Consider the following 27,091-nt stretch of genomic DNA (forward strand, 5'->3'; position numbering starts at 1 on the left):
AACCTGCCTTAAACACAAGCCTTTCTTATAACATTGCTAAAAGCTGCTCATAATCATTCTGAGTCATGGTTGTGTTCTACACGTCGAGTCCTCTCTTTTAAATGAGTGTTCAGGAGGAGCCCTTGAAGGCACACGAGGCTGGTCCCACTACAATGCTGCTGGTTGTAAAGAAGAAATGATGTATGAAGTGTAGGCCGCACTAATACATACATTACAGTTGCCACAGTTCCCTTGTGAGGGAGAACTTTTACAAGTGTATCCCGTAAGAAAGAGATTGTCACATTATTCACCTCTTGTGAATTTCTGCCGTGCGTAAATTGTACCGGTTCGAGGTAACGAATGTGTCTGGCTGATTCCCCAATTTCACCTGTCTGTCCTCTTTGATTTGTTTCCAGAGTGCACATTTTAGGACAAGTTGGAAAACCCCAACAGCAGCAGCATCAGGAGGGCCAAGTAAGAGGAGAAGTATTACGGTGAGTTACCGTGTTATACAACATATAAATGTTGTACAACGATGAGATTTCTTTTTTTTTACAGTTTAGAGAGTTCATACAGTCATGTAAAACGTGGAAAAGTCACGGAATTTTAAAATGGTTATTTCCAGGCCTGGAAAAGTCCCAAAACTTTTGGAAAAGTCATGTAAATGTGTTATATTCATGTGTTCATGACGTTCGTTTACGCTGAGTTTGAAATAATGAATATGCTTTTAAGAAGAAAGATGCTCAAAATATAAGCAGGCATACATACAGGCATCTATATAAATGTTTATTCTCTTAATCAAACTATTGTCTCTCATTCATTTGTGTCATTTAAGGTTTACTGTATGTTTTGGAATTCTCATTGTTAGTTTAAATACTACATTTACTCACTTTTTCATGTTTACACCGAGATTTCACAAAATGTTTGGTCATGGAAATTTGGTTTTAAGTCATGGAAAAGTCATGGAAATCTATTTGTCAAAATGTGTATGAACCCTGAGTTTAGGTAATGCGTAGTTTTCTGCATTAAGATCCATTTTAATAGAACAAACAAGTGGTACTGTGCTGCGTATTGCAATGCAGCTCACTCTGTATTTTCTTCTTCATTTATTAGAATATGAAGTTTTAAATGTTTACAGTAAAATAAGGTGATATTCAATCTCAATTTAGAGAAACAAACAAACATTTGCTGCAAAATGAATTTGTGTTGCGTACTAAAATAGGTTGTGGTCGCTGTAACACACGGTTGAACTCTTAGTCTAAATAGTCTTAGACTAAATAGTCATTCTCCTGTTCACTTCTAAACAACAAGCACAAACAAAGACTCCAATCAGGAACACACAGCCGGCTCTGTTGCTGCTCAGAGGGTGTGCTCTTAGAAAAAGGTCCTGGGTTTTGCCCCCCCCCACCATGTGCTGTAAAGGTTCATAGGTCACTGCTGCCTCATGTTTATAAACACTGTCTTGTAGACAACCGTGAAGGAGACTTGTAGCCACACTTATCTGTCTGCAGCCTTGAGTCAGAGCGGCGTCATTCACTCCGTGGCCAAACTTAATTTCACACGTTCAAGGGCACAGAGTGGTAAGTAGCCTCGCTAAATCTTTTATTCGCCGCGGTCTTTGATTCGTTTTGCGGCCTTTTTGGAAGTTTTTAATCATGTGGTTTGCACAGAAATGACAGTGACGGCTATAATCCTTGTCTCCATTTTGACATTGTGAAAACATTACCCATGATATGACATTACCTGAAGCGCCTACACACTTTAAAAATGCTGATAACCAAGACTGCTTTTGCACATTGATCTTGTTATAGAAGGAAGTCTGTGACGAGCGAATGGTCATTAGCTGATAAGGGGTTGACGTTGTCAACACCTTGATCAAGGCTCTAGAGAATTAACAGGGGCTTTGTTTGAGCCAAGCTGAGTCTGTGTGTGTGTTCTGTACATTTGTTTAGTGGGCTGAATACAAACACTGTATTGTTAGGGATTCAATTATTTCTTTCGGATTGAGCATTTTAAATCGATAGATTATTTACGCTTCACCCAAAAACAGCCAATCGTAAGTCGATCACGTTGTGTTTTTAACACAACGCTCTTGTGTAGTGTATTTTGTGTGTGTGTGTGTGTGTGTGTGTGTGTGTGTGTGGCCTCTGCTGTGCACCATTTTCCCATTTTCCTCCTCCCTCACCCCTCAACCCCCACAGGCTTCGCAAGAGACCTTATGAGGATCATTTGACTGGGATGATATTGCTGCTTCAGGCACTTTTTTTTTTTTTTTTAGACTCAGTGGGGGGAAAACAAGCTATTTGTTACACAATTCACAGTAGAGAGTCTCCTCCGGAGGGCTCCCTGATTCAGTTATTATAATCTGTTATGGTAAGCTAAAGGTAGCAGCTTTCGGGGGTTGTCGGCAGTATTTATGTGTGGTGTGCAGGCTTATTATCCTAAATCTTTTTATGTGTGTAATTTATGATTAAGTGGGAACTAACGTAGGCCCTGTTGCACTGTGCTATGGAAGCTCTTATGGGGCTTTTCTAAACTGGCATCATAAGGATTCATCTAAACAAACAGTAATATACTGTAACATTCAGCAGCGGTGCCTTTTTCTTCTTTCTTTTACAGTTTTGGCCGGTGTATATATTAATTTCAGGAAAATATGAATATTGTAATATTTCAGTATATTTAGGCAGGTCCAGGCAGCCGAGCATTTTGAGCAATGGGATGATAAAGACATTTGACCCGTCTCACTCGGCTGATAAACATGACAAACAGGAAAGAAAGTGACAGTGGCCGTTGTCATTAATCGGTCCAATTGATGGTCCTTTGCCACTGAGGTCTTGAAACTAAGCTAGGACATATGGAGCCAGATGCAGCTGCCCAGAATGTGGCTGTTACTCGAAAGACATACAAACAAATGCTCGATTTAAAAATAAAAAACTTTGAAAAACGTGCTTTCATTTAGGAAATAGTTTTGAAATTCTAGTTTAGTGGAGCACTGGGTACGAAACCCAGCAGTAAAATGATGAATACTGTTAGTTTCTGAAGCTGAAGTTTTTGTAATTATTTTAATATGTGTTCCGCTTCTGTTACTTTCCTGTTTCGGCAGGGGACCAGAAGTCAGAGGACCATGCGAGTACACGTGCACACCAGGTTTTGTGTCCTGTGCGTGCTCACCCTGCTCTTCCATCAGTGCAACCACTGCCATGGAGACGGGCACAACCACCAGCACGGCGGACATCCCCATGCCGACCACACCCACAGCGACCTGCAGATTTCCGAGGCCCCGTACGTGAGAGGATCCACTTTGTTCCCAGACTCCAAAAGTCCTCAAGGGCAGGGTCTAGAGGAGGAGCAGCGCTTCTACATCCAGCAGCTGTTCCAGCGCTACGGACAGAAAGACCGACTGGATTTCCAGGGATTTCAGAGCATGCTGGTCAGCTTGGGTCTGGGCGAAGTGAAGGTGTTGGATGGGGATCACGAGCAGCTGGGCCACGACCACGTGAGCCACCTCGACCTGGTGGATATGAAGGAGGGGCTTCACTCGCACTCCGCCAATGAAGAGCATAGCAAGGGTCACAAGCACGGCCACCCGCACCACAAGCCCGGCTCCCACCATCCACACATGGAGCAAGTTCCCTCAAGTTACCCCGAGCACACCAGTCCAGCCGCCGGCGCCGCAGCGGGGCTCGACCATAAACACGACGCAGAACACAATCATGATCTCGCCAAGGCAGAGGACAGTGACCAGAGACAATCTGACGGACATGTGCAGGACACACACGATCACGATCATGATCACGACCATGATCACGCACATGACAAAGAGCACAAACAGGAGCAGGAACCGGTGCACTCAAACCAAAAAGATCTCTCTTCTCCACCTCCCAGCGCTCACGATCACAGCGCTCACGATCACAACGATCACGATCACAGCGCTCACGATCACAGCGCTCACGATCACAGCGCTCACGATCACAGCGATCACGATCACAGCGCTCACGATCACAGCGCTCACGATCACAGCGATCACGATCACAGCGATCACGATCACAGCGCTCACGATCACAGCGCTCATGATCACGATCACAACGATCACGATCACAGCGCTCACGATCACAGCGCTCACGATCACAGCGCTCATGATCACGATCACAACGATCACAGCACTCACGATCACAGCGCTGATGATCACAGCGCTCATGATCACGATCACAACGATCATGATCACAGCGCTCACGATCATGATCACAGCACTCACGATCACAGCGCTCACGATCACAGCGCTCACGATCACAGCGCTCACGATCACGCCCACGGCAACCTCAACGACAGCGACCACGGCCACAGCGATCACCACAATAAGGTCCCCGAAGTGCAGACGGTCACAGACATTCCTGCCTCTCCCCAGTTGGAGCCGTCCCCAGTCCCTCAGGTGGCTCAGTCCTCTAACGCCACCACAGAAAGTCAGCCCAAGAAGCCGAGAAAGCCCGCCAGGGTCAGAGGGCAGCGAGGGCGAAACAGAACCCCTTCGCCTCTCGTACCGCAGTCCGATGACCACGACCATCAATCCGAACACGGTCACGATCACGATCACAGTCGCAGCCTCGTGTCTCATAAAGACAAGAGAGAAGCAACCGGAGGGCCTGCCAGCCACCCAACTTTGGCCGTCCCGGTCTTGTCTGGCCACCTAGGAGGATTGTCTCATCAGCATGAGGAGGTAGGACTTGGCTAGAGAAGGTTTCATTACTAGAAATGGCACAGTTAGTCTGATAGAGGAGAAAACATCTGCATATGAGTGTGGAACATTAACATAACATAGAAATTGTAGTGTTGAGTCTTTCTGTTCCTCCAAGTTCTTTTTTAATGCGTTTGATTTTATAGTCAATAACTTAGTTTAGTTTGTTCCAAACAGTCATTAGGTCACATTGCTTTTACAGCCACCTTTCAAGTTTACAGAGGTGAGTATTTATCGTATGCAAAGGATGCGTCTTGGGTGGACATTGTTATCGTTCGTCATTATTTCATGTGTTCATTGGCCAGTGGTTTCTCCCCCCCGTCTAATGTTAATACTGTTCTGTCTCCTCCTTCCAGTGTTTGAACCTGACTCAGCTCCTCGCCTACTACGGCCTGAATCCCAACTCGCTCATCTCCCCCAGCCAGTTCACCTACCTGTGTCCTGCCCTGCTCTACCAGATAGATAGTCGCGTCTGCATCCGCCATTACCACCAGGTCGATGTGCAGAAGGAAGTCTTGGAGGCCGTCAGTTCCGGTAATTGATCTCGTCCACTTTGACTGAAAAGACTTCTAAGAGCCCTGTCGAAAGCAAATGAGACCTCACTCAGGGTTTTCTTATGTTTTACTGTGAGAATATGAGGGGACATTTGAAGGTTTTTTGCATGTTTGGGCTTTGCAGTTGCAGTTCTTGACCTAAACATTGTTCTGCATGTAAATAAATTGCATGCCAGCATCAGTCCACACACATGTTTCCTGTGATGTGTGTCCAATATGTTCACGCTTTTTTTGACTGTAGCAAAAAAAGAATCTGTTGCTGAGCTGCCATACGTTTAAATTGCAAAGCACTGCTGAACGTTATCCTTTCAGCTATTTTTCTTCTTCTCTTCACATGGCTTATAAAGATCAATAGCCCTCTAAACAGCGAAGCAACACAATTGCAATGATTAGCTTTTCCCAGTGTTCAGTCTTGGAAGATGGTGTGATCTCCTCACCAAACGGAGTCACAATGAACTTTGTTTGCACAATGGATCAAGTAGCAGTTCCTTTAAACGCATCAATACGTAATCACATTTGGAACACAATCCACCCAGCATGTTTGTTCACTGTAGGTCATTGTTTCCTCGTCAGAAGCCAATAACACAGTGATATCATCATGACTGAGTTCCTCAGATAGTATCTCTAGCCAGAAGCAGGAAGAGTGAGATATTATTCAAACATATTATATTCAGTTCAAGTAAGGGTTTTGTTTACAGAACAACACGTGTGTGTATCACTATACAGGGGTTACGATACCATGTATTTCCATTTTTTTTTCATCTAGTTTTAGGAAATCTTATAGTATAAAGGACACACCAAGATATGCATTGAATCTGAGTGAAGTGAAGTGCAGTCCAAACATCACAGTCCCTCTAATGCCGTGTTCACACCAAAACAGTTGCGAATTTTCGCAACGCCACTTCGCCTATATCGCGCCGCAGGTGAAAAATTCGCTCTATGTGGTTAATCCGTTTTTTCGCAACCATCGCTGGGGAAAGGGGGCGGGGCTTATCTCTGTGTCTTGAAAACATTTACTATTTCCTTCATCCACCATGTAAATAACCTGTAGTTCTGCTTTATACTTGTTGAGGAAGTCCCACACACGTCGGAACATCAACCGCCCCGTGTCTGGGTTCATAACATTATCCGTAGTCACACACAGCTCCGACTCCTCCAGGACGAGTGTCTGAATGAAGCCGTTTCCAGCGCTCCTTCAGCGGACCAGCAGCAGTTTGATTCAGTAACGGCGGTGATGCCGGGCGGAGCTTCTCAACGCTGATTGGCTTTGAATTATTCGCTGGAGTTGAAATATTTGAACGCCGGCGAAAAAGCGGAAAAGCGGAGTTGCGAATATTCGCAACCCCGTTTCGCCTTTATCGCAAAAATCCGCTTTTTCGCAACCTAACGCGGCTGTGCATTGATTTAACATGTAATCTGGACGCGCGAATATTTCGCAACTGTTTTGGTGTGAACACGGCATAACACCCGACATCATTGCACTACTTTTTGTGCAATCTTCGCATCTTCGTTTGCCACAAATCTCCGCATGCAAACTATGAATTAAAAAGCGATATCCGCACAGTACCGCAAAAGGTTTCATCACGATACTCGAGCATAGTTTCTCACAGCCCTGTAGAGCAACTTCTCACAGCCCTGTAGAGCAACAATAACGGTCTTATCTGGTGACTATCGCAATAAATCGTTGGGTTTATAATGTGATGCTATCAGGATCTATGACCTGCAGCTAGTCTCAATGGGGAGGAGTGGCAGACCGGCATAATAGAACGTTTATTGAAATAATCAAGCCATATTTTATAGTGATAATAACTGAAGTGAAGCAGGTCTTGTAACCATAATCCCATGAGTATGTTTTTTCTTTTTTTCTTCTTCCTATTATCATAAGTGCATTGATAGAGCTTTTTCTCTCCCTTTCTGCCATCCAGAGCAGCAGTGAACACTCACCAGAGCGTAACATGCACACTGGTATTTTGTTCAAAGTACAAGCAAACAAGATATTGACAGTCAGTAAAAGCTTATTTAAGTCATGTGAGAGCGCAGTCGGCCGTCGAGCTTCTTGCATTTCTGCAACACCGACGCTTATTTGACTTTTATTTACAGATGAAGACAGCTCACTGTCTAATGACTTTTGGATGCGAGACAGCCGGATTAGCTCTCGAGCTTTGCAGTCGTGCAAAAAAATACTGGCACGGCCTCATCATGAAAAGAGGTATTTCCTCCTGTTTGCCGTTAGCCGTGCTCTTTGATCTCGATAGTGCGAGTCTGAAACCGCACATCTCGACTCAGTCGCCTTTGTTTAACATTTGTTTACACTCAGAAAGGTTTTCTCGAAAATTGTCAGGAAATCGTGTTTCTTGGCCACATTTGTACACAAACGGCTGGAGCAGTCTGTGACTAAATGGTTTACTCTTGGGCTCATAGATGCAGAGGGAGAACAGAGTCCCTCTTCACCCACTCATTTCTTAGGCTGGCACTCAAGCTGGTGGCCATTACGTGGAACACCCACATCTCTATTTTTTTTCCTGACCTGGTCAACTGCAATTAAATGCATCCAGATCCAGATGAAAACTATGAATGGCACTGGGGGGAAAAACCAGCAGCATCTCTCTCGGTTCTAACAACCAGGACCGTGGATGACCTTCTATGGCCTTCACCGTTTCTTTGTTGCTGGAAGTATTGTTACTGTATCAACCGTATAATGAGTGGAGTAAAGATGTTGGCTATATTTAGATGTGATTGCGGTTGCAGGAAGTATTTAGCATGATTATGAATTGATTGATTCTGTCGGTCACTCACAAGTCCCAGTGAGCGTAATGAATAGCTAATGGCCATCAGAGGGGGCTGATTGGCAAGTGGACGTATTACCGCAGCTGTGGAAAAGTCCACAAGCCATGTCACCTTGTCACCGTGGGCCATATTCACTGGGAATAAAGTTCACGTTCCAATGAATGGGCGGCCAATTTGCCATAACCTCAGGCTCTCAATAGAGCAGTCCACACTACGGGATTGACACTCTGAATCAGGATCATTCACTCAGCCAATTGGGGCTCTTGTCGATGACAACGTGTGCCCTTTGTCATTGGATAATTGCAGCAGCCATGGCAGCAAATGAGTGGCCCCATCATCTGCATGAAACTACAATAGGGACTTTTTTTTTTCTTCTCACTTCTGTGGAAAAAAAAAGAGACTTTCTCGCAGCGATCTCTTTTCTTTCAGTTTGTGTTCTGAATCCCTGAACTAATGCAGTTTAAAAAAGAAAACTCCGAAAGAGACTGAGAGACGCGCTGTAAAGAATGAAGGTCAGTGTGAAGCCCTGCTCTGGGACCTCAGTGTTAAAGCAGTTTATGAGGATGTAAAATATAAAATCGCGGTGTTTTTTTAAAGTGAATGAGTTACAGGTTGTGAAATACAGGTCATAGAGCCCTAAAAGCGGGCTGTAAATCGAACCAGGGCCAGTGATCTTGGTTTCTGCTTCTTGGTGTGTAGCAGCAGCAGATAACATGTGGCCACCTGGAAGGGATCTACACCGTGGATTGAGACAATGAATCTGACCATGCTGCATTTCCACCTGGCACATTTGTTCATCGTGTTCTGCCTGCAGTGTAATTGGGTTTTAGTTTTCCTTTACGTTATGCAAAGTAGGTAGGAAGTTTGTCACCATAAACAACATGGCAAGTTTGGGGTCATAAGATGTTCTGCACAACCTGATTTATTTTTAATTAGAGGTAGAAAGTGACATTTTAATGGCCAGAAAAAAATAATAAATATATGCGTGTAGCTGCAACAGTGTTTTTGTGAACACTTTAGGACTGAATTAAACTGTCAAAATAGCAGGTGCTTAAGTTCAACCGTGAGATTGGAGGAAATCCCAAACCATTCGCCCTCTTAAAGCTTTAATTATTAAACACACACTCCCCCCGAGACACCTGTATCACATGTGCCTCAGGCAGCAGTGTGGCCGCTGACAACAGTCATAAAAACGGTAATGACGAACGAGTGACGCAGCGCGAACGAGTCACAAGGGCAGGAACGGCTCCTCATTAGCGGCAAACTAGTGCCGCTCCATTGTCTTCAATTGCGCGCCATGAGTCAACCATCGGCATCGCCACACGCCGCGGAAGCTACCTCTCGTTTACCTCCCGCCGGCATCCACGGGGGTAGCTCGAAAAATTTGCAGCCGGGTTTCTCCTCCGGTCCCCACTCCCCTCTCTTCTTCTTTTTTTTGCGCTGTGCCAATTAGGAGAGCCTTAGCGACACCCTGGGCCTTTTTTTTCTGAGCCACGGCTCATAGGAGATGCGTAATTGGAGAGAAGACACAGACCAGTGGGTCTCCTTCTCTCCTTTCCTCTCTCTTCTCATCACGCCTTCCTTTGCCTACCTCCACGTCAACACACAGAACCAGGCCTGCGTGAGTGTAATGAGATAGAGAAGTAGATGAGCTGTGCGAGTGTGAAGGACCTGCGGGGTCCGGCTGATGTACAGTTTGCCTCTCAGGGTCCCGCGTCGTTCCGCTCGATTCGACAAATAAGAAAGCAGTCAACCGCGGCGCCTTTTACTTTTGTGAGGCGCGCCGAGAACGCTGGCCACAATAGAACGAGGAAGCGAGGGTCCTTAACGACATTTTCATCTGTGATGAGGAAATGGATTCAGCCGGTCCAGGTTGTCCCTTCTAACGATGCACACCCTGTACCGTGGGTAAACTGGTGCTCCATGCTTCAGCTGCTGCAGATGTCACATTATTGTTCACAATATGTGGTCTGAAATATTGAACCAGTTACAGTATATTAACTGTCTCTATGACTATAGAGACTATGCACTATGGGTCACTTTAACACGCTGAAACGTAGCGGGGACACATTTTACTCCGTGTTTCCAACGCCTATCAGGGGGTTTATCTGTATTAGATATAAATACGACGGACTTGTACTGAATGCAAAACAGTAATATAGCAGTAGTGCCCCAAATAAATGTACAAAACCTACATGGTGATTTATAAAGAAGAAGGTAAAGACCACAAATGCTTTTGCTTTAAAAATACAAAGATATCACCCAATATAGATAAATGTCATAAATACTGCAAATATAATCTACAAATTGCAAACCTAGCATGGCTATATATTTACTTGATATGATAAGTTTTTTGTTCATGTCAACAATACATTATTTATTCTGCATGTTGTCAAAACACACGCGTGTTGCATGCGTGTTACATTTACATGCGGTGCAGTGTTTGTTTTTTTCTCGCTCTTCTCCCAACTGGCTTCGGCAAGAGTTTGATTGACAGATTCCTCATCAAATCACCTGCCAAGTATTTTTTTGAAAGTGCCAGCCCTTTTCCAAACAGTTCCTAATGAAGGCTTCTCAGATGGTTCTGCGAAGCAAACCATCTGGCGAGTTCGGTTCATGAGTTCCCCAAGTACAAAAAAAAAGAGTTTAAGAAAGCTGTTGGCAATATACAAAATGTAAATATACCTTATGGTTTAAATTAAAAGAGCTCAAAGAGTCCTGAATGAGTATGGTGCACAGTTGTGGTTTACACACTGCATCGGCAATTTGGGCCTTAAAGGGACAGTTCACCCCCTCAAAAATACAAAAGAATCCTTGTATTCTTACCTGTAGTGCTATTTATCCATCTTGATTGTTTTTGTAGTTGAGTGTTGGCCATATCAGCCTTCTCTCCAATATAAATATGGAATATAATATATATATATATATATGTGTGTATATATATATATAGAACTTTATAGCCCTCGGCTTGTGGTGCACCCAAAATAAAATGCATTTGAATGCTGCCTTCCAGAAAACATGACTCAAGATAATCTGCAGACCTTGTAATGAGCAGAAACATAACTAATGTAGACGCTTCCGATCAGGACTGAAAGGTGTGAGGAGTGTGAGCTAGGCCTCCAGTCACCACATCGCCACCCAATTTAACACTCAAAACACCAAATGCTAGCAGATCTTCTGTCACGGCTTCAGAGGACATGCGTAAACCTGCAGTGAGGGTCAGGGTTTGAGTAGCAAGCTTCCTAGAAGCTAATGAGGAAGTGGCTATAATCAACACTCGAGCATCGGGACCTTCCTCTTCAGTTAAAATATTTCCCCTGGAGGAACTTCAGCCTCCTGTTTGGAGTGAGGAGACTGCTGCCATTTTTTTGCAATGTTTTTTAATCCTACAGCTGGGTAATGGGACAGTAACAGCTTGATTCAGTCTCTCTAAAGAGCACTCTGTCAGGCATAAGACATGTTTCAGATCATCTCTTCACAAGCGACACCACCTGGGGCCGATTAAATGAGAGGAAGTGTGTCTGCCAGTGTGATTTGACTGTTATGAGTCATTTCCCCCTCTGGCTAGATGGCAGCTTTGGCTCTTTTGTTTAGATTAATTAAGCAATATCAGGGCTCAATAGTTAATAGTTTAAAAGCCTTGAATAGTCAACTATTCGATAACTCCATGCAAGGAGCCTGATTGGCCCGTTACCCGTAACACATTCATTGTATCAATAACAACAACTTAGATTAAGGCTGCTGTTTCAAAATGAATGAATAAACATATTAATCAGAGCACTCACACGAGAACGTAGCACTATCTGAGCGCTAGTTATTTATTTAATTTAGGAACGATTCTCTCAAAGGAGGCGCGTAGAAACGATCGCTTCTCCAACACAACAACAAGCAGGCCGTCAGAAACAAACAGCAGGAATTTTATTTTGTTGTTTTAATTATTTTTTCTATAAATATATAAAACCTAAACAGAAGGCAATCCACCAGCAAGAAAAACGAAACCAAAAAAAACTTCAAGGATCGCAACAGGACTTGACCAATCGGATTCGACTATATTAATTCTTAGTCAGGGACACCCTTAGTGTGTACTGTGTTCATAAAATATATAAGGAATGGTTAAATATTTCCCAAGGTCAAACCCTTTGACCATAACAAACCGAGCAATTAAGTTTCATTGTTTCAATCCGAAATAACCAGCGGGTGTGGGTCGTAGCTTTCCTTCACCTTTTCACTTCTAAATGTAGTTTGTTGTGACTTTCCCCCTGAAAAGCCTCGCAGAAGTCACTCGTCTGTAAGATGTGCATTACATGCACACTGGGCTCCAGTCCGATAAACCGACGTCGGCCGCGAGGGACCCGGCGTCGCTTTAGCAAACGTGACGTGACATTGAATTTCATACGACATTAAACATTTCGTCCTCTGTGACCAAAGCATCGCGACGTTTTGTCTCACTCCGTCTCGCGCCGCTTTGAGACGCGTCCTCGGCTGACAGTTTAAATGATAGTGTACCTTTCTGGCTTTTTTTCTCTCTTCCTCGTCCGCTTCACGTCGGGCGGCCTTGAATGAATAACGAGGCCGAGCTCTGCTGGAATGTCACTTCACATTTCTTGCTTTAGGTATCGTGTGTCATCACAAGGACGCGAGGGTTTGAGAAAAACTCAGAAGGATAGTTTCCTTCACAAGGGAAGTGGATGGGAGACGATAGCTTCAGCCAGCAGGTCGTTTCTATGGACAGACACATCTCCAAAACAGTGGGTGTGGCTAATGAGCCTCGGGGGCTCCTGACCCCTCGCCGTGAAGGAAATGTGGAGTAACTTTGTCTTTGTCTGTCTCCTCCTCCTCTTTCTCCAGGGTGGGTGTGGCTGTGGGGCTTTGTGTCCATCACCATCATCAGCCTGCTGTCTCTGCTGGGCGTGGTGCTCGTGCCCATCCTCAAACAGTCCTGCTTCAAGTTCCTGCTCACCTTCCTGGTGGCGCTGGCAGTGGGCACGCTCAGCGGCGACGCCCTCCTTCATCTGCTGCCTCACGTGAGTACGCCACACCGAGCCAACACACATAAGGTATGCCAACAAAAATGAGTGTTGGTTTTTCATATAGTGCCAGAGAAATTGTCTTAAAATTATTATTTTTTAGAAAAAAAAGTAGGTAAAAAGGTTTATATAAATAGGCTAAAAGTGACTTTTAACAACGTCTTCGTCTGATTCTTCAGTGCTGACTGCAATCATCATCTCAGGCACTTAAATCAGCCGATAGCAGGGCCGCCTCACATCACTCGCCACAGCTTCATGATTAGCTGAATTGCTGTGTGCTGTGTTATTCATACAAATCTAACGAGGTTTTAAAGGGACAATATATTGCCCTATGAAGTGATCGCATGGAAATCAAACAGGGGTCGACCTAAAAACAACACTCGTCCGTCAAAGTTTATAAAATTCAGCTCTGTTTCCGTTTCATTGTCCGTTTCAACTTGCATTGTATTTGTAGCTCGACTAATATAATTATTGGATGTTTTTTACGACAAACGTGCCAACATTTAATTGAATCCCTGATGAACCCATCATGTCGTGAACTTTTTTACTCTATGGCTTGCGTGTGGGAAAGGCTTTATTAATCTTTTGTTAACTTACCGTCAGACATATCTCTCTTCCTCTCTTGATTTGTTAGCTGAGCTCTATCCTTGTCTGTCAGTGTCAGAGCAAAAAGATGTTATTAAACATCCTTCAGACATTTGTCCCACTTCATTTAGAAGTCATCTACTCCTCTGATGGGCAGTGGTGTTCTGGATATCTCCACTCTTTCCTCTGACCTTGTGCCGGTACATTTCTATCTCACCGATTCCACCTGTGTGCAGTCAGTCACGCGATATGTTTTTCACTGATCATCAACCATCCTTGTTCTATTCTCGTCCCGGTACGAGTCTTCAGGGACTGGATCCGCGTGACTCGAGGAAATGAAATCTACGTGCTGACAAATGTGTGATCCTCACTCCCATCCCTCTCTGTTCCTCTCCTTGTCCACAGTCTCAAGGGCCGCACGTGCACGGCGAGCATGGCGACCATGGCGAGCACGGGACTGAGGAAGTGGATCTGCTCACAAAATTTGACGGGGTGTGGAAGGGCCTGACGGCGCTGGCCGGCATCTACTTCCTCTTCATCATCGAACACTGCATCGGCATGTTCAAGCACTACAAAGACCACCGGGTAAGGGAAGCGGCGGCTGGGCGGTGGACTCGGCCCGAGCCTAATGTCTGATATGTGTAGAGTTCCCGTGGACAGAGCAGAGAATGACGTGTCTCTGCCGCTCACAGCGCATGAAGAAGGCGAAGGAGGAGGGCAAGATCGGCAGGAAGTTGTCCGACCACAAGCTGAACCGGCGCTCGGATGCGGAGTGGCTGCACCTGAAGCCGCTCAGCGAAGGTAAGAAAGCGCTCGACAACCTTTGCCAGCTTCTCCGCCGGTTTCTCCGCGGGGCCTTTTGTTATCCGTGACGCCTCTCCCTCCGCCCCTCCAGACCCCGACGGCACCGGCGTCTCCTGCGAGAACGGTCACAACGACACGCAGCTCTCGGAGCTGCGGCCGCCCGACTCTCCCACCACCAACAAGACGCCGCTGGCGCCGACGAACGGCCGGCAGTCGCCCACCAAGGAGAACGCGGGCAAGGCCAAGCATCACGGACACTCGCGCGGCCACGGACACTCCCACGGCGGGAACTGCCACTCCGACCAGGAGATGAAGGACGCCGGCATAGCCAGCATCGCCTGGATGGTCATCATGGGCGACGGCATGCATAACTTCAGTGACGGCCTGGCGATAGGTAAGAGGTTCTGGTTGGTTATTGGTTATTTTCACTTGTCGTGTCTTTATGCTAAGCTAGTTGGCGCTAGCTTCACAATTCTTATTTTCCTGACCTCGTTGTCTCCACAGGCGCGGCATTCAGTGCGAACCTGACGGGAGGCATCAGCACGTCGGTGGCTGTTTTCTGCCACGAATTACCTCACGAACTTGGTAAGAGGAGAGCGACAGCATGGAAGTGTCACACCCAACCAAACAAGCCGTTTTCTCATTCACCCAACAAGTAGCGCCAAGGCGTTTGGCGGAGGCGTCGCAACTTGGCTCACTCTTTCTTACTCGCGCAGAGAACTTTAATCCGAGGAAGTCTCGCACTCTCTCCGGTCCCTCGGAACTTGTTAAAAAAAAACGGCGATGTCAAGAACCATCACTCTTCTCCTTACTTTTTTTTACTTTTCCCTCCTGATTAATGTTTTTTTTTTTTTTTTTTCTGACTGCGGCGAAATGGCCTGTCAACGTGTCGGTCAGTGAGGATGATGTACCGAGCCTGGCACACGTTGTTCAATACAGCCGGGCTCTAAAGCGGTCGAATCTGAACCGGAGGACCCGTTTGACTCAGTTTGACTCGGCAGCGGTGAACATTTTAGTTTCGAGTAGTTTCTGTTGTTGTTGTTGTTTTTTCCCACTCTACAGTGCTTCTCATGTGTCCGGTCGTGGAGCCGCCTCCGTGCCTCGTTTGTGTGCTTGATGAATAGATGTCTGCCTCTGTTAACAGCATCTACGTGAGGAAGGGGAGAGTTTAACTAAAGCTGCAAACCGCCCGCTTAAAGTCAGTGATGTTTTTGCGTTTTGCTGTTTTTAACTGCCAAAGAGAAATCTGCAGTCGCTGTCTGTCAGGAGGCTGGTGAGGATCGCACAGAGGAGCTGTGTGAGCTTTAGTATTTTTTTTTTTGGTCTCCGTTTCGACTCAGTCGCACTTGAGTTTCCAGATGGTTGACTGCGCCCGTCTCAAGCGGCACGTGGAGATTTGAGATCACTCTCTCTCTCTCTCTCTCTCTCTCATTTTTCACAGTTCATGTTGATTCGGCGCACCGCCCTTCAGCAGCACCCTCCTGTAGGGGCCGACTCGTCACACAAACCCAGCAGTTTGACAAGTGCACATCTCGGCTCCTCCTCGACACAAAAAGCTCCCCTCCACCCCACTGAATGGCAAAGATGATGATTATGAGGGTTCTTTAACCACCTAGAGTGAAGCTAATTGGCAGTGATGGGTGCGTTAATTGCAGTAGATGAGGTGGCGGCAGGCGTGTCTGACTGTCGGACGGATTGGAACTGGGGAGGCAGGAAACGCCGGAGTAAAAAAAAGAAAAGAAAAAAAAAGTCCATTGAAGTGAGGCGGGTGTGTGGACTGTCTCTCTTTAATTCCCCCCCCCCTTCTGCCACCCTTCTTACTCTGGGTTTGATTGATGGATGAGAGCAGAGTGGTAATATATTCATTGAGGTAATTAGCCAGGAAAAGAGGCCGCTTGTTACACGGTGCAGGGAATGTAGGCCACCCCCTTCTCAGTATTCATATCTCTCTCTCTCTCTGTCTCTCTCTCTGTCTCTCTCTCTCTCTCTCCCTCCCTCTCTCTCTCTCTCTCTCTCTCTCTCCCTCTCCAAATCCAGGGCGTTTCCGCTGAGACTTGGGCCTCTTCCCGCATTTGGCCCCGGCAATGATTGAAGAGGGTAGCGAGGCTCCGGCATGCATGCGTAATCGTTAGCATATCAGAAGGGAGTTAAAGGACATATTTCCTCTTCTTCTTCTGGTCTGTTTTCCCACCTGCTCGACGACAGACATCGGAGGCTGACGCTTTAAGAGGCAGAATAGGCCGGGGGGGGGGTGAGGGAATATGATGAAAAAACAAACGCGGCGTGAGAAGCGCCGAGCTATTCACGCGCCGCAAAGTGACGCGCACTTTAAACAAGAATCGGACACACGGCTGTCACCCGCTTCACACTTCCTGTAGCTTTTAACCTTTTCATAAACAACTTGCGAGCAAACAGAATCACTCAAGACACAGAGGCTGGGTACCCGCATGTCAGAATAAGAGACGGGCACTTTAATGGTGTTTAAATGAGCGTGTGTGCGTGTGTGTGTGACAGGTGACTTTGCGGTGTTGCTGAAAGCCGGAATGTCAGTGAAGCAAGCCATCTTCTACAATCTGCTGTCCGCCCTCATGGCCTACGTCGGCATGGTGATTGGCACCGCCGTGGGCCAGTACACACACAATGTCACCAGCTGGATCTTCGCCATCACGGCTGGCATGTTCCTCTACGTGGCTCTGGTGGACATGGTAAGTTTGCCGCGCTCCAGCCGACGGCCCGAGAGGGATAATTGTGGTGTGTCGTCCTCGTCCCGCCGGTCTCTGATCCCGACTGGTCACTTTGTCTCTTTCACAGCTACCAGAAATGCTTCACGGGGACAGCGAGGAGCACAAGCGCTGCCAGCTGGGACACTTCGCCCTGCAGAACCTGGGCATGCTGACCGGGTTCGCCATCATGCTGCTCATCGCCATCTTCGAGGAACGCATCGTTATCAATTTTGGCTTTTAGTCGTGGAGAGCGGGGGAGGTGAAGGAGGGGAGAGCGGGACACATCACCAGCGGTCCTCCTTGGCCTTAACGCGCTTCATTCGCAGCATAGCGGCCCAGTCTTGCATGCGGTGTGGGTCTCGTTCACGGCTTGTGCCTCCATTCCAAACATGTGCGGCGGTAGCTTCTGCCTCTATCTCGTGACTCTGCCAGTGATGTTTTGCGCTCTGCCCCTCCAGCGCCTCGCCCTCCGACCCGAGAACGCCGCCTCCCCTGCTCTGAACCACGAAGCTTCATCTTATATAAAAGAAAGGAGAGAAAAAAAGAAAAAAAAAGTCTGTTTCCTGTCACAGCCCGGCAGCTCACCGCCTATGCATCATCATCATCATCATCATCATCATCATCATCACCTGTTGTTAGCGTGCTGTCGCCTATCCCTCCTGCTCATCTCGTACCCGTCATCCTGTGCCGTCTCCCGCCATCCATGACTCGTACATCTGCGGCGTGCGGCGCTCCATCCGTCATGGAGTCCCGGTGTCGTGCCGCTGTGAGTGAAACATCGTCTCTCTCTGTGCCAAGCCCCGGCCACTGGAGCAGCACCGGCGGAGCGCTCGCTTTAAGCTAGCTCCATCCGGAAGGAGCCATTTAGCTTCACATTCAAAATGTATCGACAGCTTTCGGTGTCAAAGCAGAAGTGTCCCCCCTTGACTTTTAAATGACTTTGTTCATTTTCTTTTTTTCATAGTGATGGCTCACACAGCTGCCAAAGCCTTTCATGTTTTTGTTTAGAAACTAGACGTCGCAGATGTCGGACCAACTTTTTTTTTCTTCAGGGTTTGACAATCCGTAGCCGTTCGATCTCGTGTCGTTAGGCCTTTACTTGTGTATCTTTTCTTTAGAATCAGCAGCTTCAAAATGTGATTTGAGAGAAAGTAGAGAAGTGTTGTAGTTTTCCTAGATTCATTTAGAGTGCCTAGTCCCAACGGGACCATCCTGCAGTGGACATTTCATTCACAAAGAGGTTGTGTTGTTGCACGAATGCAGATTTTTTTTTTTCTTCTATTATGACGAACTGTAAATACTCAAGGTCTTTATAGGTTCAGTAGTCGAGCAGCAAAAAAATCAGTTTGGTTACTGCTTCAAAAAAAATAGATTTGAAAGTACTTCTGTCAATGAATGACAATCTTGCGACGGCCCAAACGGAAGGCGGTTCTCTTGTATGGCGTCAGAACGGTTGTGCGACGGCATTCCCTGCACTTGTAACGGACGTCAACCCGAGCTGTTAAGCCAGAAGACCTAGTTCATTGTTATACGATGAGATAAGAAGGCGTCCACGATCGATACTCTGCCGACTGTGCCAAAAATCTGGCCCGAGTGTGGACTCTCAGTGGCTGCCGCTTGACCCCTCCCCCCTCCCTACATTCCATTGGCTGCCCTGTGGCTCACCTGCTAAGCTAGTTAGCCTAGTTTTCAGCTGCTCGAGCAAACAGATAATGTGTGTGGCTTCATTTATCCTGTCACTGTGTGACATCCATCATCTTACGTCTCAAATATGCGTTATTGATCCGTATTGTTCTCGCAGTCATGCATGAAGCATGAGGGAAAACGATGCGGACGTCGTGTTGAGTGTACATTTGATTTCATTCTTTGTACTGCAAAGTTAAACTATTAGCAGCCTTTGTTACTTTTTTGAAAAATGAACCACGTAAAGATCACGAGAATCCTTTGGGGCGCAGTGCAACTGAGCCTTTTTATTTTTATTTGTTGGTGACTCATCACTTTATTGAGCATTTGTATTATTTAATCTGACGTTCAAGAAGCTCTGAATGTACTTTCATTCTGTTCCGACACCAAGTAAAGTTCATAATTTGAAACTTTACTATTTGATATTTATCTGGTATTTTCCTACAATATTGTTTTGTATTTTTTAAGAGGGGTCCATTGTTTGTGAGTTTTTCTATGAGCTTCTGTATTTCTTGTGTCATTCAAATCAAACCGTACTGTCGAGCGAACGATTAGCTGGTGACGCTACGCCCCAAAGTTTCTTTGCTGTTTATCGGGAAAAATATTGTCTGTAAAATGAAGTTCGATGATTGTTTTCATTTTTGCTTTCTTGTATGTTTGTTAAGTCCTCTGGATATAAAAAGCAAAGTGTGACATTCTTGCTGTTTGCCTGACTGTGCATTCTCCCCATTACGGAAGGAAAATAAACTCTGAAAAGATCACCGTGGTTTCTGGCATGATGTTACACGAGTTACGCTGTTGCAGCCGCAGGCACACGCGCACGCCGTCTCCATCGGTAACATTTCCTCTGCATGTGCCTCCTGCTTCAGCTTCTGTCTCTGCCAAACAAATGGCAACAAAAGCTATTTTACTGGAATCGTACCTCTGAAGGTCTCTTTGACATAAAACAAACCTCTTATTGAATAATCTAAAAAGGGAAAATTCAAAATGTCCGTCATCCACCTTAAAGAGACAATAACTTTTTCATATTTGGAAAGGTTACAATCAGATGGGCAGTATCTCTGTTACTTGTGTTTTACATAGAATTACTTTTGAGCATTTTGTAATTGGCATTTGCCGGTAGTAAAAAAATACTACTTTCTCCATGATTTATAAAACCTAAAAAAATAATAGTAAATGCACATACATCTGTAAATGAAGGTCCCTCAAGGAAACATTTGATCTGAACTCTGGGCAGAATAAGACCAGACCACTGACGTGACCATAAGTTATTAACTACACTGTACATGATGGTCACCTAAAACATGAACAATGTCGGCTCACAGAAATAAAGCAAAATGACGTTTGTGTTGAGATTTTCAAAACATTTTTGTATCTCTTCAATACAAGTTTTATTTATTTCAAAACGGTACTCTGTTACCTAATTCTAAATATCCATCAGTTATATTCATGTAGATCTGTAGGTACTGTGTGAAAGAGAGGGTGTCTCTCATGACACGTCAGTGCTTGTGTGCGAGACATACAGCGACTAGAAGCTGAGCTGGCAGAGCAGCGCCACCCCTCTCCTGATCCAGTGTTCGTCGGGCACGTTGGAGTTGAGCGTCATGGCGATGACATAATTGGTGGAGTGGCCGCTGGTGGACAGGGTGCCCCGCCGCTCGCTGGTCTTGTAGACGGGCACCAGGTAGCACATCCTCTGTGGGACGTCCTGGCGCTTGAGAGGCTTCAGCCACATCTGGAAGGAGGGAGAGGCACAGTGAGGATTGTGAAGTTTAAACTGGCTCGCGTGCTCTACCTCCGTTAGCTACTTCAGCAAATAGTCGCTGTCATTTAGGGACTGCTTTCCATCCCAAACATTTGACTAGTGGAATAATTAAACTATCAAATTAACTTCTGTGTCCCTCTTCTACAAGTTGAACAGTCTTGATTATACAACAGAAGCAAACAGATCAGATTGTAATTTGGGTTCAAAAGTCAGGACATGAAACCCAGCGGAAACTAACCGGGGTCCAAACGTTAACTTACAAATGTGAAACTCCAGGGACTTAGACTTAGAACAATAATAGCATTCATGAGAAAGAGTCCCCTTGGGCTATTAAGAAGTCGTGGTTATGCAAAAGGGATAAACTGGGCCGCTCAAAAAAACATCTAAACCAAAACAAAACAAAAACAAAAACAGTTTGTTGAGTTGCAGCCAGAAAAGTACTCATCTGGTTCCATAAGCAGCGCTTCTGTGAAGATTTGCATTTCAAAGCCAGCCTGTGTTATGATCCCCCACACACACACATATATAATAAGCACATTTTTAATTAAGTTCAGCTCTTAAAAAAACTCAAAAACTGATTCTGTTAATAACTTGCCCTGAAATGTCTGAATATGAAGAAAAAAAAAAGAAGAAAAAAAACTCAGTCTTGTGCATTATTCCTAATCACTGAATGCATTGTGAAGAAGAGAGAATAGAGGAGAAGAAGAAAAAAACGTAAAACTTGATCAGTCCTCGCTCTCCGCCACCGGCGCTCTGTTCCATCACTCTGTCAGTCTGCTTTCATAAACAATATCAAGCTCTGTTAATTAACAAAAGGATGCGCAAAGGAGCGAGGCTTCCTGCAGGCGCAACGCATGAAAGAAAGTGCTGAAGCGGCTTCTCGGTATTGCAACCAGAGAACATCCTCCTGCAGCTACAGCAGCGTGGTTGTTGTTCACAACACTGGTCTCTGACTTTAAAAAAAGAAACAGTCGGCTCGTAGGAGTTTACGAGCTAAATAATGACGGGATCGGCCCCATTTTCATAATTTGATACGTAAACAGATATTATCTTTCCTCTTGTGAAGCCCGGAGAGATTCACGAAGCAGAATCAATAAACCCCCTTAAACTTTATGTAAGACTGTGTAATGCCACAAGATTTTATTTTCTCTGTCTTTTGTCTCGGTGCTTGTGGTGTTTTTCACAGGATGGAAACCTTCGTGTCTGAAAAGTGAAGCCAAGGCCTGAAGCATTTTTTCGAACAGCCATCAGGGGGCGGAACCTCTGGTTGTAAAAAGAAAAAAAGTCTATGAGAAAATGACTCTACTTTCTACTTTTAGTACATTGTTTGTTGCTTGTTTATAAACATGAGTTCATAGTCTCAATCTCTAGTTTCTTTAGCGCCATGTTTTTAGAACAATTGCAATGGCAAAGTGTTTAGATATCGCCATTTTTTCCCGCTTAACGGACACCCCGCCCCTCGGCCCAGTCAGTGTGTGAGCGGGCTCCTCACTCACCACCGGCAAGGGGTCATGCAGCACTTTGGGGTAGGACTCTGCAAGAAGTTTGGTCTTCCTGTCCCAGCGGGCGCCATCCAGAAACAGACCTCTAATGTACACACCTGGATGTCACACACAAACGAAGACAATTCAGAAGGACAAGAGGAGTGGTTAGTGTTGCTATGATATTAAAACTTTCCATAACCTCCAGTTATGGAGGAACCCTGTGACGATGATGCATGTCGGCTCTTCTGGCAACCGTAAAGCTCCGTGAACCGAGCTGCACTGACCTCTGTGCTGCAACACTGTCTTTCTAGAAAGCTTATGAGCTCTCCTCATAGGCGTGTGTGTGTGGGAACATTTAAAGATAACCGACTGTCGGCAACCTGTCAGTGTTACACGCCCAAATGCACAAACACACTGTCGGATTTGCAGCTCGGCAGCGTAGGCTGTGTTGGCGTGATGGGGCCCCAGCTGGGGCCTGATCGAGGGTGAGGCTTTATGTGACTTAGAATCTCACAGCAGAGCTGGAGGCACAGCGAGGGGCTGACGCAAGGCTGCATGTTTACGGGAGAGGCGTTGACTTACTTTTGCACTTTACACTCTGCCTCTTTATGTACAGTCAGGTTCCATCTGTTTGTGTCTTCTCTTTCATCCTCTTGTGTTCCTCGTACTTCACTCTCTGCTTTGAAACCTCACCTTTCATCCGCTTCCACCCTCTTTAAGCTCTTCTTTTTTTCGATCTTTCTGCCCTCTTTTCTCTACCTTCATTAAACTGTTAGATGGTGTGTTAATTGGAGGCATTTTATCCTATCAAAAGCCGTTCTAATATCATCCTTCCTTCTCTCATCTCATTAACCCCGTTAGTATCCTACCGTCCTCTGGAGGCCGCTTGTATTGCATCTCATCCAGGACCTCGAAGTCGAAGCCGAGCAAGTCAATAGGGACGGTGTGTTTCCTGGCATAGTTCTGCTGGCTGCCTGTGAGGAAGGCCTGGGTGAAGAAGAATCCTGATACCCAGAATACAGCAGGCATGCCGTGTTCATACCAGTCCTGAGAACACAGCAGGCCAGAGAAGAGAGGGACATTTACAAAGGAATCCAGCCAGAACACAGAAGCCCCTCAGGACGGGAGGAGATGCTTGACTTTCGGTTCGGTTTACATGACAATACTGGTTTTTCTTTCTTTTTCTTCACTTGATCACAACACATGTCTTAATCATTATTAATATCTGCTGCTCTTTATATCCCAAGAGGGTTTTTAAATGTTTTCGTGTTTAAGTGACTTGTGGGGACAACAATATTCGGAAATTGGGTTGAGTATTGAGGGAGAACCCTGCAGCCGCCGGGCTGCAACGGAAATTGCACGGCGTCAGTGGACTGTGGGTCTACTAAAAGTGCCTGTTTTAGTTTTTTTGCCACCGCCGGGTTCAGATTGTTATTATTAGTGTCTGAAAGCACCATGGAAAGAACAGGAGGACTGTGAGAGGGGACTTGTTTTGGGGAAGACAACAGCAGAAATGCGAGTAAGTTGGAGACAGGAGAAGTGAATGGTCGCCCTTATTTATTTGCGGCGGAGTATACAGATGAGAAGCGCAGCGAGTGAGGGGGAACAACTCCTCTCCTTCTCCGTGGGGTCCTTTCCATTATGTTGTCAGGCACCAATGACAACAATCTGAGCCTGTCAGTGGCAAAACCAAGCACTCTTTGAGGACCTGCAGTTAACGAAATGCTACATTCATTCATTCTGCGCAGTGGCCCTTGCAGCTCAACCAGACAATTTCCCAAATTGGTGGACGCATTAGTCAGACACAAAACGCGGGAAAGGAGAGTTCAGGTTGGAAAAATACCAAAGCTCCCCTATAAATCATCAGTCATTCTGCCTAAATGCATTTTCTTGGTCTTATTTATAAAGTATTCAACATGAGCACGATTTCCATAGCACATGCATGACACAAAGTTGTGATTTATCAAATAATATAATGGCTGGTTTACCTATTCAAGGTCATATTTTTTTTATGTACAGATTTGCTCTTCTCGCAAGAATGAGCCGTATCGTGTATTGGGCCGCGATGGTTTGTCTTTTTTTGTGTAAATGGATCACTAGAAAAACAGTTTGGGAAACAATGGATTAAAGCACCCACTTGCCCACAGCTATGCCTTTTTTTAAGTTTGGAGGGAGCAACGTAATGTTGATTATAGTTCACTTCAGTCTTCGTGCGACTGTAAGCTCGGCTACAATGTCTTGGAATCATCAGCTGATCCAACTGAGCGGAAACTGATGTCTTTCTGCTTCACTCCCTTAAAAACAGCAAACAATCATAATATTCCCTGAAATGTCAAGATATTCTCTTTCTGAAAGCATGCTGTCTCAAATGAGAATCCCGTGACTTTTCCAGTTCACCCTGTGGGGAGTCATGGGCGGACATCGCTGTTGGATAACATGGTACATTCTTTCCCCTCCACTGAGTCATGATGATCAGGAGGAAAACAGTATTTCTCCTGCGAAAATAGGGAAAACATGTGAACTCATTGTTGAGGAGGAGGAGAAGGAGGAGGAGGATGAAGAAGTTCACTTTGCGGACTCACATAGTTGGGTGCGTGCGTTTCCTGTGTGAAACTTGCCCATGAAGGAAAAGCATGACTAAATCCCCCTACCTCCTACTCTAAGTGTACACAAGTGGAATGAAGAGGTCTTGTGCAACTCAAGTGTGACACAGCTTAAAACGGCAGGGTTACGGTTCACTGTGGAGGCCGCAGTAAGGACTGGCATGGCTCTTCCATGTGGATCTGCAGGACTTGTGGTGGCCCAACACCTTACGACAATCTACATGTGTAGCTTTAACCTTTAACCACGTAGATAAAGTCTCACTACCCTAAACAAACCAAGCCTGACTGTGCAGTCGATTACGCAATAGCAATTAGTTCTTATGTCACCATGTACTGTATGTATGGATGCACTAAACTCATTAAGAGATTATGGTCTTTACTTTTTATGGTTAAATGAAAAAAAGTAATCTCATACACACATTTATTTGTTCTTTCATTCAGCCACGTTTAGATTCTTTCTAATTATTCATTTTATTCATTATTTTTCTTACACCTCATTGCCTCCTTCTTAGAGTATATTTTTTGCAATTTACTTTGTATTCATCATTAACCCCAAATATATCTTTCCTTTTGTCGACACCTGATTCTGAACACGGCAGCAGGTCAACTGTACCTGTAAGAACTTGAGTCGCTCCAGGAAGTCGGTGACGTAGCTTCCCAGCGGTTTGAGGCTGGGGTAGGACTTCTTCATCCACATGCCGGGGATACGACCCGTCAGGATGCTGCTGACCACCTCCTCCAGCTCCGCAGACATCACCACCAGTCCCTGCACACACACACACACACACACACACACACACACACACACGCACACGCAAAAAAACACATAATTAACTTCTGCACTACTTGAAAGATGTGAAGCTGCTCTGGCTCTTTTCTGACACAGAATCAAATACGAGAGAAACTCATACTTGTCACTTAAAAACCTCTCAGTGGAGATAGGTGACAGACAGCCACATAATGAGAACTCTTATTTGCTCCTTTGATACAAGGATGAAAGATGACATGCTCATTGGCTCAGTGGAACGAGCATAAAGAGTCCTGACTCGTTATGCTCTTTCCACTTCAATCCAATGAGACTGGTGCATCTCAGGAGGAGAGGAAATGTGTGTTTCTCAAATGATATAAAAAGACACGCGTTCGCTCAGGTGTGTTTTTTGTTTGTATTTATTTGAATGTGGTCTAATCAGGACACATTCATGCACATAAGTTCAGATGACGCATTGTCGTGGTCTTTAGTTCTCGACGCTATGAACTAAATAATTACGGTCCTCTTAGTCTAACGCGGCCCAATTAGAGGCTATGTCTTGGCATGTGCAACATCTCCAACCCTCTGGAAGTATCTAATGTCAGTCATTATTTTTGCCCGGGGATGTTAGGGCCTAAGTAGATACTTTCACTGCTTCAAGTGTGTCTCTCGGTGGCAATTTGAAGAAAAAAAAGAAGAAACCATGATTAAAATTATATTAGGAAAGATGATAGCTGTAAGATAGCTATATTTGGGAGTCCGCTAATTGTCTAATCGTCGAGAGTCTTAGCTCATCAACACAGCGGTGGTGTTACTGCCAACTACTCAGGCGCCCTCCCACGTGGTTTGTTTTTTTATGGTTCCAGTGAAAACTACAACACAACTATTCTATTCATGCTGCAGAGACGATGAATAGTCATAACCTTAGCGATCCCCTGACATTTCTATCGGCCTTAGCTGCACATTGTAGACACATTGTTGACGCCGACATTGTGAGCATGTTTGCGTTTAGCAGTACAGCCTTTGAGCTAGCTAGCAGTCAGGTAGAATGCACAGTCTGTGGCCTTGGCAAAAGGAAAACGGTATGAATACATAAAGGCGCTGCAGGAACGGAGATACTGCCGCTAGCGGGGCGGACTCATTTCCTCTTTATGCAACAGAGGATGAGAGTACTTTCTGAGAGAAGAGCACTAGTTGATGATTCTGAGATTTCGGCGGCTGCTTCATCCCTGTCATTCCCACGGAGTCAACAACATGTCCATCATGTATCCTTTTTCTCTTTTTGCATACTCCAACAATGGGGCTCGTGAGCTACGAAACAGAGCAACATACTGTACACATAGGTTTTCAAGAGGAGGCAGTTCTCCTGTACGGTGGTTCATTCCCACTAATTGCCCTGAACTTTCATTGTGCGAGTGTGTCCTCATCATGGAAAATGACGGTGTTAGATTAGCGGATCTGGAGTGTTGTGCCGACTGCCTACATTATCTGTTTTCCGAGGATGCATTACCAGAGCCTCCCCTGTAATCATTCAGCAGAGGTGTGCTTCCTCTGATGAAATATTGCTTTCACTGCACAAAAATGTGAAATCAATGATGATTCATCAGTTGGCCCCAC

General features: G+C 45.5%; 2 protein-coding genes across 2 annotated transcripts in view; one reads left to right on the forward strand and one right to left on the reverse strand.

The window, feature by feature from the left end:
* The first annotated feature begins 3,088 nt into the window (after positions 1 to 3,088).
* On the forward strand, positions 3,089 to 17,436 carry slc39a10 (solute carrier family 39 member 10). Its single transcript, XM_079231157.1, has 10 exons — positions 3,089 to 3,991; positions 4,355 to 4,693; positions 5,068 to 5,245; positions 12,901 to 13,076; positions 14,070 to 14,249; positions 14,357 to 14,465; positions 14,560 to 14,862; positions 14,973 to 15,053; positions 16,983 to 17,173; positions 17,280 to 17,436. The coding sequence occupies exons 1-10, from the start codon at positions 3,104 to 3,106 to the stop codon at positions 17,430 to 17,432; spliced, it is 2,598 nt and encodes an 865-aa protein (XP_079087283.1). The 5' UTR covers positions 3,089 to 3,103; the 3' UTR covers positions 17,433 to 17,436.
* Positions 17,437 to 20,402: 2,966 nt separating this feature from the next.
* The window catches only part of dnah7 (dynein, axonemal, heavy chain 7), a gene marked incomplete at both ends in the record, with an annotated part of 66,664 nt that continues 59,975 nt past the window's right edge, over positions 20,403 to 27,091 (reverse strand). The window contains 4 exons of the mRNA XM_079230946.1: positions 20,403 to 20,609; positions 22,136 to 22,239; positions 22,993 to 23,170; positions 25,340 to 25,492. Of these exons, the coding sequence (XP_079087072.1) occupies positions 20,403 to 20,609; positions 22,136 to 22,239; positions 22,993 to 23,170; positions 25,340 to 25,492 (642 nt within the window). The remainder of the gene's footprint in view (positions 20,610 to 22,135; positions 22,240 to 22,992; positions 23,171 to 25,339; positions 25,493 to 27,091) is intronic.

The sequence above is a fragment of the Taurulus bubalis genome, assembly GCF_910589615.1.
Source record: "Taurulus bubalis genome assembly, chromosome: 15".
Classification (NCBI taxonomy): Eukaryota; Metazoa; Chordata; class Actinopteri; order Perciformes; family Cottidae; genus Taurulus; species Taurulus bubalis.

Bases quoted from the DNA above. Each gene is read 5' to 3' on its own strand.
- slc39a10 (XM_079231157.1), top strand. From the start codon at position 3,104: ATGCGAGTACACGTGCACACCAGGTTTTGTGTCCTGTGCGTGCTCACC. The intron at 14,863-14,972 runs GTAAGAGGTTCT...TTGTCTCCACAG, and splicing joins CAGTGACGGCCTGGCGATAG to GCGCGGCATTCAGTGCGAAC. The intron at 15,054-16,982 runs GTAAGAGGAGAG...TGTGTGTGACAG, and splicing joins CGAATTACCTCACGAACTTG to GTGACTTTGCGGTGTTGCTG.